At 44.3% G+C, this 16,072-nt stretch overlaps 1 protein-coding gene across 1 annotated transcript; it reads left to right on the top strand.

Annotated features, from left to right (window-relative positions):
- Positions 1–66: 66 nt before the first annotated feature.
- Positions 67–12,253, top strand: decr1 (2,4-dienoyl CoA reductase 1, mitochondrial). The gene is made up of 10 exons (XM_085472574.1): positions 67–163; positions 9,874–10,073; positions 10,496–10,553; positions 10,632–10,718; positions 10,816–10,963; positions 11,136–11,235; positions 11,348–11,420; positions 11,512–11,658; positions 11,798–11,860; positions 11,961–12,253. Exons 1-10 carry the CDS (start codon positions 98–100, stop codon positions 12,018–12,020), a joined length of 1,002 nt encoding a protein of 333 aa, XP_085328700.1. The 5' UTR covers positions 67–97; the 3' UTR covers positions 12,021–12,253.
- The last annotated feature ends 3,819 nt before the right edge of the window (positions 12,254–16,072 follow it).

Below are 16,072 nucleotides of genomic sequence, written 5' to 3'. Positions count from 1 at the left end.
AGCATTAACCGGACTGGGAGCTTTTCCGTTTTGACGTTCCTGCCGCTCCTGCTTTACTTAGTACGACCCGTTATGACGCCTTCGTGAGCCGACGAAGATGGCGGCGCGTGTCGTGGGGAGAACAGGGAGGCTCGCGGCAGTCGTAAGGAGCTCCGCTGTGCGCGTGAGGGAAACTTTAATTATGCAGCATTTTGTTGATGCCCTCACTCGGGCGTCTGTGACGTCAGAAAGCGGACTGTTTGAGCGATGATAGAGTAAATACGTTTTTTAGGGTGTTGACCTCTCACCCAGCTATCGCATGTCCACCTGAGGCGTGTGCCTCAGCGCACAGGCAGCTGAGTGGTTGATTAGAAGTTCCCATGAATTCAGCCAGATGTGAGCAGTACACTGTATATGTCAGGATATTAGATTATAAGGCAATGCGTATTTTATAGGGCTGAACGATTATGGAAAATAATCTAATTGCGATTTTTTGCCCCAATATTGCGATGCGATATGCGATTATTTTTTAAGGTATTTGTCTTCTGTATTATTAAACAAAGACAAGCAATACATCATATAGTATGGCCAATACTATATTACATTAATTTTAAACTGTTCTTTCCTGGAAGACAGACCTCTGTTATGATGACATGAGGTGATGCATGAATTGATGACTGACATTTTTATTTAACTTCTTCAATCACAACAGTATATTTGAACATACACAATAGTTTATTTTTAGCTTACAAACATCTGAGCATAAAGTGCTGACAAGGAACCCTGGTGTAAACATTAAAATGAAAGTCAGTGCAATGTGCAGATTGCAGAAATATACATTAAAAAAAATCAGTGGCTTTACCACACTCAGTTTTTCGACATCTGTGAACTACCGGTACTAGACAGTCATTAAATTAAAAAATAATATTAAATAAATAAAACTAATAAATAAAAAATGCACACATCTTACTGATCTCTGCAGTCAGTAACATTACACATAAAGTGCAAACATAATAGCAATTGTATAAACACACACACAAACACGCCTTTAAATTAAAACTGGCTGAACATCTTGATTATCTGCAGTAAGTAACAGCAACACAGCACAAACTAAAGTGCACAATGAGTATGGCTCAGCTAGCCATAATCATCCTAGCTCACAGGTTTTTTGCTAGGAAGACCAGCATATCTACTTTTGCTGGCTTTAAGGATGAGCGAGTGCAGGTCACTATATTCCCTCCAGTGCTGAACAGACGCTCTGAGGGGGCACTTGTGGCTGGCACACACAGATATTTGCGGGCCATCTTGCACAGTCGTGGAAAGTGAATGTTGTGCACCTTCCACCAGGCTAAGGGATCATCCTCTCCGTCAATGACAGGGGTCAACAGGTAACTATTCAACTCTGCCTCCACGACATCTTCAAGTGGCAGAGGCAAAGCTGAAGAGGCCGCACTGGTCCTCAGACGGTCGGGTAGGCCGGATGTAAACGGCCGTGAAATTGGACGGTCTAGCCTTCTGATTAGCGTCACCGCTGTCTCGGTGGAGTTTAATAAACTCGGCCGTCTGCTTCTTGCTATCTAAAATATAACCAGACACTGGCGTAAATTCTCGACTGTCTCATACTTCTGTTTAATCAGTTTTCTGTTTGACGTTTAGTCAGCTGTGTGAAAACCAAGGAGGAACCCACCCGGGGGATTAATAAAGTTTTATTTTATCTAATCTAATAACTTTAATCTCAGCCAAACCGATTTACTCACGAACAAACAAAACACTGAAAAAAGCCCAACAATAACATTTTTAGGTTGTCTAAGTGACTTATATATTACGTTTAACCCGAGCAGCGAAACTCCGCGGTGATCTGAACATGATGTGCCGGGAGTTGTGCCGTTCTCGGCCGCATCAGTAACCCTCGAGCTCCCGGCTAGCTGTCGAGCTGGTGGGTAACAGACGCCTCCGAAAACGTCGAAGCACTTTTGCAAATATGCGATATCTTGATAAACCGAGCAGATATTTGATGTTTACACAACTAGTTTCTCGCCTGAAAATATGTTAAAAGTTTATTTTGTGACCCAGAAAGATTAATAAGAGTAATTTTAAAACTTAGTAGCGGCCGCCATTGCTGGAAACTGGAGCTTGGCTGGGCCGCGCTATGAATTCTGGGATATGGTGGGCCACGAAGGACACACCCGACCCATCCTTCAAATTCGGGGAAAAGGAGGACGCATTTGTCGGCTACATTCGGAGGAGTCTATGAATTTGGACAGCCTTCGGCGCGTCGCTGTGACGTAATCGGTCTACAAATGCGGCCTCAGGAGGATGCAGCCCATGAATTTGGACATGTCCAGAGTATAATCGCAGCCTTTGCGGTTAGAAAATTGCACTTGATCATGTCGCGATATTATCGCAAATGCGATATATCGTTCAGCCCTAGTATTTTATATTTCTCACTAATTTCCCCCTATCTCAGTTACTGTGCTGAAGTGCGGGGGAATACATATGCGAGTAATATAAAACCTGTATACTTGTTACAGAAGAAAGTGGTACGAATGGTTCATAATGTTAAATATAGAGAACATACAAATAATCTGTTTATAAAATCGAATTTGTTGAAATTATAAGATTTAGTGAAATTACAAACATTATTAATCATGTTCAAGGCAAAAAATAATACATTACCTCTGAAGTTACAAAGTTTATTTGTATTGTGTTCAGGAAGTGGGGATTGTAGAAGGAAATTTTATTTGAGGCATCAGTTTGCTAGGACCTCACAAAGGCAAATGTGTCTGACGGTTAGCGGTATAAGAACATGGAATTCTCTTCATGATAATCTTAAGAGTTGTACAAATATACACCGTTTTAAAATGTGTTACACGCTTAAAACGATAACTGGGCTAAATGTGGAAGGAACAGTTCTTCTGTGCCATCAAGTAGAATCAGAATCAGAGAGACTTTATTTATCCCCAAGGGGGCAATTAACATACAACAGAGCAGCATGACGTTGAAGATAAGGACAGGGCATAAACAGGTAATAAGAGTGAGATAATAAATACACAGAATATACAGTATATACACAGTTTTAAAATTTTACAGTTTTAAAATTAAAGTGACTGAAAGGTCAGTAAATAACTGTAAGTGACTATAAGTGAATGAATTGTCGGTAGTATAAGAAGAGTTTATGTTTCTGGTGTGGGGAATGGTCTTATCAGCTGGAGTTAGTCCTGCAGGAAATGCAGCGGAGGCGCCGCCCGGAGGGGAGCCACTGAAATGCAGGGTGAAGAATGTGAGAGGGGTCATTGATGATTTTGGCTGCCTGTCTAAGGACCTGTTGGCTGAAAACCGGTGCAAGAGTAGTATTTTTGTAGTATTTTATATTAGTAGAATTGTATATTGTTGATTATATTCATTTGTTGTTTTGTTTTGCATTGTTAAATATAGATAAATGTTAGAGTGCGCCCACTTGTAAGATTGATTGGAGTTCAGATAGGGGGCAGGTGCTTATAACAATTTATTCCTCTTCCTGCTCCTTTTCACCTATGGGTGCGGTGCTATATTAATATGAATGAGGACTTGTGTGAAGGAAATCAAATACTGCTGAACCATGTGTGAAACAAATAAAATTTAAAAAAAAAAAAAAAATGAAATGAAAATGCATTAGTTGTGCCGCTTCTTAATGATGGTATCTTAGCTAACAACCACAACTACCAGGTTCAACTTGTAATTGGCTAAAAATAACTTAACCTACCGGTGAGAGGGACGTTGCTAGCTGGCAGTTGTTGGTTTTTTTTTGGTTTTTTTTGTTTGTTTTTTTTGTGTGTCCCGTTTGGATCTTTAGCCATCAGAATTGTTGTCTTAAGGCCAAGAAAGATGCCAAGCGGATTTATTTTACCAAGTGGATCATCATGGCCTTGCCATATTGGTCCATTTGATTGACCTTTATTATAATTATGAATTTATTTTATTTTTGGTTGCTACAAACGGGACAGACATGACTGGGGGATAGGACAGGGAGAAAGAATGAAAGAAAGAGAGGGAGAGAAAGAAAACCAAAGGGGAGAAGAGACGGTGAGAAGGGGGGGAAGAAAGAAAAAAAAAATGCCTGGATCACCTGTATGGAGGAAAAAAAACAAGAGAAAGCAAACAACAAAGAGCAACATAATAAAAAAACAGCACCATCACAATAAACTAGCTAGCAGTAGATATCAGTAGATACTAAACATTAAACGATATTGTGCAGCACGCAAGATAAACAGCGCACAATGTGCTTTGAGGCAGCAGCCAAGAAAGCTGTAGTCCGCGTCTGTGAACACCCGGGTGTACACCTGTGTGGATCAGCATGCTTGTATTCCAAAGGTTTCTCCATGTAACGATCTGCTAGGAAGTGTGGGGAGCCATAGCCCCGTCCCCCAGGGCATGAAGCAGGTATGGAGGAGCTCCAGGCCCCAGACATCCAGAGGCCCCAGAGTACGAGGACCCGAGGAGGACCACCAAAGGGGGGGAACCGTGCCACCCTCCTGGGAAGAGCTGAGTATAGCCCCAAAGGAGAGGTCACCCAGCAGCTACGGAGCAGAGGCCAGAGGGGGTTGCAGTGGCGTGCCCGCGGGCTCTGCCGGCAGCCAGCTGTGCCAGAGAGGACCAGGCCTCAGGCTGTACCCCACCCCCCGGAAGGGGCCCAGCCGGGCCACAGGCGCCAGGCCCCGCCAATCGGCCACCAGGAGTGAGCCGGTACATACATGAGCCCCCAGCCCCAGACACCAAGAACCACCAACACACCAACGTCTAAGGGCATCAGCAACTGGCAGGGAGTGTGGTGAGCGGAGATAGGCCTCCATACCTCGGAGAGCTTGAGATGTTCCCAGAGAGGTGAAGTCTAAGACCCAAGCTGACATATAGACACAGACGAACAGGCACACGCAGACATAAAACGTGCATTCCCACCCCCATATACACAACCAAATACTCGGCACTCACCCAACGTGTAGACAGACACAAATAGACACTGCACAAACAGTCGCACTCCCCAAACATACTCTATATCCCAGGTCCAGGTACCCCCGCCCCCAGAGGGGCAAGCCGCACCTAGACCCAGGAGATGTAACCCTTCTCTCTGGGGTGGAGGCAAGCGGACCACCTCCTTATCTGCAGTAGTAGGGAGGCCCCGCATCCCAGACCCCAATCTGACGGCCAGCACCTCCCCCCTGCTCCCCAGCCCTGACGGCTGATAGAACCGGGGTGAGTGAAGAAGCTTCTGATAGGTTAGTAGAGTCCATGTGAGTAAATTGGTGGCACACCTGTGGATGCATATAAGGCAAAACACAGAGCCTGCAGGGCTCGCAAAATCGCTAGCCCGATGACTGAATGTAGTGTAAAGCGCTTTGGGGTCCTTAGGGACTGAGGAAAGCGCTATACAAATGCAGGCCATTTAGTCAAATGGTTGTTTGCCAAAACTCATCAGAACATGTATCCAGTACTTAGTGTTTCCTTTTTAGATGCCATTTGTTTCTTTTCGAATTCATATTTATTAAGTTTTGCAGGCTTGTTTGCTCAACAAGGCTAAATAATTATATAAACGTTTCTGAATCTAAATAGTGGACTTTGGTATAATTAAACAATAAGTGTAGTGCAGGTCTATGATGATTTTTAGTGCTACTATTGTCTAGTTTTGATTCTGGTTCTGTTTTGGTTAAGTCCTAAGTAGTCCTGATTTTGAACTGTTGTAGTCCTGTTTTAATTCCAGATCAGTTCTGGGTCTGGTTGAATTGGGGTTTAGTCCTCGTGTCTTGATACAGCCCTGACTGTGTTCTCAATCAATCAGTATCAAAATACTTTATTGATCCCTGGGGGAAATTATTTTTCGTTACAGTGCTCCATTATAAACAAACATTAACAAAGACAGACAACACACTAACTAAGAATAGCACAATATATACAGGCATATATATACATAAAAGTCACTTATTAATAAATAGCTGAAAAAGAACATGTGCAAGAAGGGTGTAGCTGTTGCAGTAACCAGTGTGTTAGGTGGATGCGTTGTACAGGGAGCCACAGGCAGGAAAGATTTCCTGTGTCGTTCAGTGGTGCTTTTCGGTAATCTCAGTCTCTCACTGAACGAGCTCCTGTGACTGACCAGCATGTCATGGAGTGGGTGGGAGGTGTTATCCAACATTGTCTTTATCTTGGACAGCATCCGCCTCTCTGACACCACCTTGAGGGAGTCCAGCTCCATCCCCACAACATTACTGGCCTTACGGATCAGTTTATCCAGTCTGTTGGCATCTGCTGCCCTCAGCCTGCTCCCCCAGCATGCAACAGCATAGAGGATCGCACTGGCCACAACAGACTCATAGAAAATCCTCAGCATTTTCTGGCAGATGTTGAAGGACCTCAGTCGCCTCAAAAAATAGAGACGACTCTGGCCCTTCCTGTAAAGTGCTGTGGTGTTTTTAGCCCAGTCCAGTTTATTGTCAATGTGTACTCCAAGGTATTTATAGTCCTCCACAATGTCAACACTGAACCCCTGGATTGAAACAGGGGTCAAGTGTTTCCTGGTCTTCCTGAAGTCCACGATCAGTTCCTTGGTCTTTGCCACGTTGAGCTGCAGATGATTCTGCTCACACCACGTGACAAAGGAGTCGACCACAGCCCGGTACTCTGTCTCATCATCCCTGCTGATGCATCCAACCACCAGGAGGAAGCTGGAGTTTCCACTCCAGCTTCCTCCTGTAATTGTCCTTAGCCTTTCTGATCTTGTCCTTTAGTAACACCTGGACCTTCCTCACCTCCTCTTTGTTGCCCCCTCTGAAAGCCCTCTTCTTGTTGTTGAGGAGGGCTTTGATGTCCTTAGTCACCCACGGCTTGTTATTTGGGTAACAATGAACAGTCTGAGCTGGAACAATGGAGTCGGTGCAGAAAGTTATGTAGTCTGTGATACACTCAGTAAGCCCATTGATGTCCTCGGCGTGAGGCTCACAGAGTGTTTCCCAGTCGGTCACCTCGAAACAGCCCTGTAGTTCTGCTAAGGCCTCCTCTGACCACCTCCTAACAGTCCTGGTGGTCACAGGTTCCCGCCTCAAAATTGGCACATAGCGGGGGGTGAGGTGAATCAGGTTATGATCTGACCTACCAAGTGGGGGGAGGGAGGAGGAGCTGTATGCATCCTTGACGTTAGCATACAGTAGGTCTAAAATTTTCTCTCCCCTGGTGGGACAGTCCACATATTGTTTGAATGTTGGTGTATTGTCCAGTGATACATGGTTGAAGTCACCCGAGATCACAATAAAGGCACTCGGGTGCTGAGTCTGTAACCGAGCTATGGCAGAGTGGATAGTGTCACATGCAGCTGTGGGGTTAGCAGAGGGAGGAACATAAACAGCCACCAAGATGACGTGAGAGAATTCCCTGGGTAAATAATACGGCCTGAGTCCAACAGCACACAGTTCAGTGTCCGGGCAACAAATCCTTTCTTTGATTGTTATGTTGGCAGGGTTACACCACCGGTTGTTAACTACAGCAAGCCCACCTCCTTTCCGCTTACCGCTAGCGATGCTGTCGCTGTCCGCCCGAACAGTGTGGAAGCCTTCCACGGAAGCATTCTCATCGGGAATGTCCTGGTGCATCCATGATTCGGTGAAACACATCAGGCTACACTCTCGGTATTCCCTCTGACTCCGTACCAGTGCTGAGAGCTCGTCGATTTTATTCGATAACGATCGCACATTTCCCATCACGATAGACGGCAGACACGGTTTATACCTCCTCCTCGCTTCGAGCCTCTGCTGTCTCACCGTCTCTTTCTTCTCTTCTGTCCTTGACCTCTGCATCCCCGATGTGTTTTCCTCCAAATTTCAGCTGGTACTTCTGCGGGCCTGGCCAGCGAGCCGGCCGGCATCAGGGCGATCAGCTGATCTCTGGAGTAAACAGTCCGTGAGTGTAGGAGATGTGCCGCGGTCCCGTTCCATGATAAAAGTAACAGTTCCACGGCCACCAGAAGAACAAAAACTCTCTCAATCCACATGATTGAGTAAAAGATAATAAACGGATGAAAATACAAGTCAGAAAAAAAGAATACGTAAGAAAACAGAGCTAAACTAAGAGAAAAAGCAGGAGCGACTGTAACAGGCTGCACGCTGGTTGGCGCATGCGCACTAAAAGACTGTCTTGCTGCTTAATTAAAAAACTAGTTTAAGGTGCCCTTCATATGTGATATATATTTTTTTCCTATATGAAGTCATTCTTTTTAGAACAAAACACAGCCTAATAAATCTTTCAGTCATTTCTAACCCCCCCCCCCACTCTCAAAAATCGAGAGTGTTCCTTATGTATGAATTCTGATTGTGCTTACTGACCTCGAACCGATTTTGGCTGCAGAAATCTGTTAAAAATGTTTTAGTGTAACTTTGGTAAGCAGCACTGCTTGATGGATCGTCAGAGCATTACGGCTGCCGTAGGGAGGAGCTTCGCGGAGTAATCTGCGTCCAAAACTCCGTCGCCTTCAGGTCCCAAAGTCAAAGACACTGAGAGTTAAAAACGGTCTAAATTCTTTCATCTTTAATTAAATCATCAGCGTTGCTGCTTTACCAGGTGTAACAATTAAGTTTTACATCCAGGCATCCATGAAAACAGAATTCATTAAATTTCACAGAGTTAGAAGTTAACAGGAAGTTAGCTCGCTAGCTTCCACCTAAACATTTCATACCATGTTCTGACTGAGATTTTTGAAACTAATTCAAACGTACAGCTCTGCTGCCACTTCTAACATAAAGACAGAAAACTAAACAGCAGTGGCGTTTGCAGGGTTACTGAAGTTGGACTACCTGGTATATAATGTTGTGCTACGTGATTGCTAGCGACACAGCTATGTTAGCATAACATTAGCACAGTGAAGCTGGAGGATGAAGCCAACTTTTTTCCCACTCGATAAAAGTTAACGTGAGGGATTCTGGTGGTCAGGGACAAATGCAGTCGCATAGCAGGATGCTATACACGGGCCAAACTTCAGTCAGGAGAACAACTGAGATTATTCATCCACAATACGAGGTTAGTTATTAATATACTGCAACAACATGGGAACAGAGCAGCTGCGAGAGAATTCAACATTAATGAATCGATGTTACGGAAGTGGAGGAAGCGCAGTTTTTGGCTTTCCCCATATTTCAAAAGTGCTTCATCTCTTTGCTATGACTGTCGCCCGCCATAATTTCCAGATGATAATGGTTGCAGCCGTTGCGATGCTTTCGACCAAAACAGGCGCAGCTTGATGACATCATCAACATGCGCTATCACGATAGAGCGATATAGTCAAAATCTCTATCGTTGGCCAAATTTATATCGTTTCTATCGTATATTGTTTATATCGCACTATACAACCATCATCAGCTAAAATTCATATGAATCTCTGCTACACTTGATGTAACTGTGTTCTTTACTTTAAACCATCGCAGTGCAGCAAACTAACCTGTTTATCCTGCTCTAACCTGCAGAGGATTTTAAATAACAGTTAGTCCGCCTCAGATTGATTTACAGCAGGTTTCACAATATGAAACAGCCGCACAACTACTGTAACCTGCACATTTTCACTTTATTCTCCAAACGATTATTAACAGGTTTTTCTTAACGTGGCCCTGATACTCCGTAGAGCAATGAGACTGATCAGTTTCATCAGAGTAAATAAGCATGCGATTGGTGGTGGTTAGATGAACTTCCTGTCAGGAGATTAATGAGATCAATAAGCCCCGACTCAGTTACACACTTATTTACTAGAAGGACTCACCTGTCAGGTACATTTTGAGAGTTCAAATTGGAAGAGTCTATCAATAAAGAGGCTAACTGATGCTCAATGTAATCAATCACTACTTTTACCGGATTGATGAAGTGATTAATCGTATGTGTTTGCAGCTCCAGTCGAGGCTCCACGGGTCAACAGGTCTCCGCTCCGGGTCGCAGGCCAACTTTTTTCCGCCCCTTGAAGACGCCATGCTGCCCTCGGGAAGCTTCAATAACCGTATGGCCTTAATCACAGGAGGAGGGACAGGGCTGGGGCGCGCCATGACTGCCACCCTGTCGCAGCTGGGAGCGCAGTGCATCATTGCCAGCAGGTTAGAGGTCACATGACCATAATCTGTTTTAAATCTGATCGTCAGCGCAGGAACTGTCGATTTCATCACGATGTTTGCAGAGATCCTACAGAACCAGCTGGTGAAGGTGAAGAGAGGCCCATTAAAACCGCACCGTTAACTTTAACCTCTCCTCTCTCATTATTAAGAATCGTCACACTGAGGTTTACCTCAGTTATTTTTGATAGCAGGGAAAACCTGTTTTCATACATTAGACCAGAACTCTAGAGAGCCTCTGAGTTCTCCTCTTCAGTAACCTGACTTTATAGATGAGTCGGTGCCTTTTTCATCAGAGCAACATTCGGATCTTCCTCCATCTCCTCTTTAAACCAAGCAGCCACCAGAACTCAAAACCAGCCGCGAGCACTGTCTGAACCCTGATTCCATCTTGGTTTGTGCTTCAGGAAGCTGGACGTCCTGCAGCGGACAGCTGAGGAGATCAGCAGCCAAACTGGAAACAAGGTCAGAACCAGAATCTGGATCCAGTACAGACTCTGTGTAATCTGTCCTGGTCCAAACGAGTTGTCTCTTTGTCCTCAGGTGCATGCGGTGCAGTGTGATGTCAGCGATCCTCAGGCCGTCTCTCAATGTGTTGATCAGATTGAGGCTCTGACTGGACTTCCTGATGTAAGCACACACACACCAAACACTCACCTCTTTCTGGATCTCTGAGGCCCCTCATTGGCTGACCCGTACCCCAAACCTTCCATCCTGATTGGTGCAGGTAATAATCAACAATGCTGCAGGAAACTTTGTCTGTCCGTCAGAACGTCTGTCGCCAAACGCCTGGAAGACCATCACCGACATCGTCCTGAACGGGACAGCGTTTGTCACCTTGGAGCTCGGAAAGAGGCTGATCCAGAACCAGAAAGGTAGAGAAACCTTTTCCTGTCCAGCTGTTGATTGGCTCTTTAGGCATAGAGTGCCACCTTTTTTGGCATTCGAGACTTCTCTCCGAGAATCTGTTCAGATGTCTTTCACTGTCTCGCTCTGATCATGTGTATCAGGTATGTTGCGGTCTGGTTTTTATTGTTGTTTGTTTAGGAGCATCCTTCCTTGCCATCACCACCATATATGCTGAGTCTGGTTCTGGTTTTGTGGTCCCGAGTGCTTCAGCAAAGGCCGGAGTTGAGGCGCTCTACAAGTAGGTTAAATTCCATTTTGATTTCGGAGGTCACTCTGTAAGGTTAGATGACCTTGAACGTCTCACAGCATCACCTGTGGTTAGCATTATTAGTGTTGTGGCTGTGTCTCAGGTCTCTGGCAGCAGAATGGGGGCGCTATGGCCACAGATTCAACATCATCCAGCCTGGACCAATCAGAACAAAGGTGCCAACCACGTGACTGTAGCGGCTGGTGTTTGTTATCTTCAGTTTGTTGTTGTTGTTTAGGTTTTTTGGCTTGTTTGGTGGGGTTTCAGGGGGCCTTCAGCCGTTTGGACCCAACTGGAGCCTTCGAGAAGGCCATGATCGACCGCATCCCAACGGGCCGACTCGGCACACCAGCTGAGATCGCAAACCTGGCGGCCTATGTGAGCAGCAACTATGCCTCCTGGATGTCTGGAGCTGTGAGTTTAAAATGACCTGGGGTCAAAGGTCAAACAGTTGTAGGGTTGGATGGTTCATGAGGTGTATTTGCGAGGCGCCACTAATTGGTCAGATTGAACTTCCTGCTGAATGTAACAGGAACTGCATGTTTGTTTTCAGGTGATTCGGTTTGATGGAGGAGAGTATGTGTCACTCGCAGGAGAGTTTAATGAACTGCGCAGTGTGAGTGTCGCATTGTGTCCCTCTGCCAATTTCACACCTGAATATTCAGTGGCTCCACCTATTTACTGTATTAACATTTGTTCAACTCTTTGTGTCTCAGGTGACTCCCGATCAGTGGAAGCTACTGGAGGCGATGATCAGAAAGACCAAAGGATCCTGAAAGCACAGTGACACTCATCATAAGACCACCACAGTCATTCAAATCACTCTCTGCAGTGACGATGTAATTATAAACCTGACAGGAGTTCAGATAAGTGAATGAATGATCAATCAGCTGATCTTCAATAGCCAACCTGTTAGCTTACAGCTGGGGTGAGGCTGTCACATGACTGTTTGCACATACTCAGTGTAAATGCTTTGGACAGTTTGATAATAAAAAAGGTCATCTTCTGAGGTCTGAGTTTCTTTTTTGTTTTTGCGTTTTTACTTTTAACAGTTTTTATTCATGATCAGGAAAAGCAAAAACACATAACAAAGCAGACAAGAGAAAAAACCCCAAAGGAAATCACATGCATTAAAGTCATATACCTGTGCAAATACGCATATCGGGGAAAAACAGAAAAGAAAACAGAAAGAAGAGAGAAACAAACAAGAAAGAAACAAAAAAAGACTTCCTATTTACCTGAGGACATCTTAAAAGCAGCCACCCCCCCTCAACAAGTTGGGACAGATCATTTGGCAAATAAATAAGCAAAGGGGACCAAACATTGAGAAACAGATCCTCATGTCCTCCTAAAACAGCAGCGGTTCTTTCATGAGGAACAACTTTAAATAATTCCCTGTGCCACAAAGAGGGAGGTTTATCCTTAACCCAGTTAATGAGAATACATTTCCTAGCTTTAGCACCAATAGTTTATCACATAGTTTGCGCTGCAAGTGATTTAATGTTAATTCTTTTGAGGGTAGGCTGAGGAGAAAATATCCGGGGTCCCTTTGGAGCCGATTCTTAAAGATATTACTTAGTTCTTGAGATATGGAGCTCCAAAATCTTTTGATTAATTTGCATTCCCAAAAGTAATAAAAAAAAAGTGCCAGTTTCTTTTTGACATGTACTACAGAAGGGGGAAATATGAGGTGTGATCTTATGCAAGACATTAGCTATAGCTATGAGCTATGTATAGGCAGTGTAGGATTTTGTATTGGGTTTCTCGCAAACGGTTGCAAGTAAAAGTGGATCTACCTATGTTAATACCGATGTTAAAGACTGTGGAATTTTGGAATTTTTAACAAAATTACAAACCTTGAGAAACCCCAAAAAATGGTCTCTAGGAATATTAAAATTTGACTACAGTTGCTCAAAGTTCATCAGTGTGTTGTTTTGAAACAAGTCGCCAATTACCCTTAATTAATTCATTTTTGTGCTGCTCATCGAACATATACTGCGAGACATTCCTGGAACAAATTCTTTGTTTCTCAGTAAAGGAGTCAAGAATGAAGTGCAGTCTTCTCTACCCAATCTTTTACGCATTTCCCTCCAAACCCTTATTGTATTATAAATAATTGGGTTATTATTAATCTCCGTTTGTAATTTTTTTTTGTCACAGACAACTAAGAGGTTCAAGTGCTAATGCAAAGAGGAGTGGGGACGGGGGACAACCTTGCCTCGTGCCGCTCTGCAGTGGAAATGCTGATTGTACACCATTAGTTATGACACAAGCTTTTGGAAGTTTGTAAATAGTTTTAATCCATCCAATAAAACCCTCGCCTAAGCCAAATCTTTTTAATACATTAAATAAGTATGTCCACTCGATTCTGTCAAATGCCTTTTCGGCATCTAAGGATATAACATATTATAATTTGTCTGATTCGAGTATTGTATAATATTTAATTGTCGTCTAATTGTAGATGAGAAACGATTTTGGATAAAGCCTGTTTGATCAGGGTTTATAAGAAGTGGGAGAATGCCCTCAAGCCTCCTTACTAATAGCTTGGATAGTAATTTAGCATCGACATTGATGAGGCTGATCAGCCTGTATGATGAGGTTTAATTTACACTGATGTCACATGTTAGGGGTTTTCTCCTCACACTAGAGTTTTCCTGATGGAGTGTTCATAGAGTTTAGAAGAACACGCTTCAATTTCACAGCACGTCCTGATGCTTCACACAAACCAACAGAAGCACTGAAAGAGACCAAGAGTCATGGGTCTCTTCATTATCCCCAAGAGGCAATCAGCAGGGACCACAAAGACCAGGACAGACCAGAACACCACTGTAAACCAGGAAAGTTGGGGAATGGCTACAATCACAGCATTGTAAGACGGTGATAGACATACCCTTAGGCCCCCTCCTCGATTCAGAGATGGTCTTTCCCTTTTCACGCAAATGGCCTCCTTGACTCTGCCCTCAAACCAGCGTTCCTCCCTGTCCAGGATGTTACATCCTCATCCTTGAAAGAGTGACCACTGGCCTGTAGGTGTAAACAGACTGCAGAGTCCTGGCCTGACGAGGTGGCTCTTCTGTGCTGTAGCCAGAGGTTGTTTGGTTCCCCCGATGTATAAATCCTGCCAATCCTCCTGCACTTAACAGCGTACACTATGTTACTTTGTTTGTGTCGGGGGACCCAATCCTTGGGGTGGACCAATTTTTAGCGCAGCGTTTTAGGGTTTAAAAGCCACAGAGACCTGGTGTTTAGAAAAAATGCGTCTCAGCTGCTCCGATACTCCTGACACGTACGGGATCCCTACAGGTTTTCACTTAGTCAGCGGTTGTGTCATGGTCTGGGTGGGTACCAGTGTTTCTCCCTCCGAGCTGGCATCTCCACCCCTGGGAGGAGCCGCTGTGTTCTGCTTATTGCTCGCACCTGTGGGTAATTAAGCCGGGGACTCATAAGGCCAGCGCACACGACCTCTCTTCGCCAGATTCTCAGCTAACCCTAGTTAGCGCAGGCCACCGCTGTGATTTTGTACACAACTTGCAAACTACCTTATCTCATTCTGTATCTCTCTTTCACAGCCACGCACCAAGTTGCCAGACACGAATCTCCACTCAAGAACACCCATCCTGACATCATCTATAATTGACTGAGACAGGACTCTTCCAGACACTAAACCAAGGCACAATGTACATTTCAATTCCTTTAACTTTAAATATGTTTATATTGTCTATCCTGTAAAATAGTCAGATGTCTATTCATATTAATGTACAGAATTCACCTGCTTGCTGCTACTACTGCACATTAACCCAGTGTATATACTATATATATATATATATATATATATATATATATATATGTTCTTCCTCTACACCCCTCCCCCCCCCAATTTTTGCACATGTCGAGGAGCGTGTCAGGCTACATTTCACTGTATGTTATACTTGTATAACTATGCATGTGACAAATGAAGAACCTTGAACCTTGAACCATCCAGACGCTGGACGTCCTGACAGTCTCATGGGTTTCTCGCCCTATGCACCTGCCTACCTCCATGCCTCAACGCCAGGGATTTTGGATTTCAGACCACTCACCCGGACCACTCACCCCTCCACGCCACTACTGACCATCCGCGGCAAGTAAGCAGTGCGACACAAAGATAAGATAAGATAAGATAAGATAACTCTTTATTGTCATTGCACAGTCATACATAGTACAGTAGTACAATGAAATTGGAAAAACTGTCCTACGTCGGCACTACATATAACACAACACGACACGATATGACACATCACAACGTAACAAACAACACAACACAGTATATTAACTTAGTATAAAAAAGAAGAATAAGAATAAGGATAGATTGCTTACTTAGCTCAGGCTGCATAAACCCCTTAGGTTTAGGTGTTGCATCTAGTACTTGTTAAACTCACATTTCAGTTTCCTGATTGTGTACACTTGTTGAGAAAACAAACGTTGTCACTGAAACTTTCTACGTGCTGTTCTGCGCCCAGCATTTGCATCCTTTCTCTTTCGAGGCGGCCTTGGCCATGACAGTTTGTCCTTCTCTCCTGGATCGGCTGGAGCTTTCTTTAGGAGCCTTCCCAGCTTTGACAAAAGTCCAGCTGGGATAACCACATTTACTCAGGGCCTTCTTGATGTTCTTCTGCCTCCCTGGCCGCTGTGTCTGTGGGGATGGTGTCCGCTCTGTGTTGTAGCGTCCTGATGACGCCCAGTTTATGCTACAGTGGATGATGAGAGTCAAACCTTAAATACTGATCTGTATATGTAGGTTTACGGTACACGTCAGCTTTTAGATGTCCCCCATTACTGATGGAAATCT

This window comes from Copadichromis virginalis, linkage group LG11 (genome assembly GCF_057382275.1).
Source record: "Copadichromis virginalis isolate Kocher_CV1m ecotype Utaka linkage group LG11, C_Virginalis_male_GT1.1, whole genome shotgun sequence".
Lineage (NCBI taxonomy): Eukaryota > Metazoa > Chordata > Actinopteri > Cichliformes > Cichlidae > Copadichromis > Copadichromis virginalis.
This window is presented reverse-complemented; position numbering and strand designations above follow the sequence as displayed.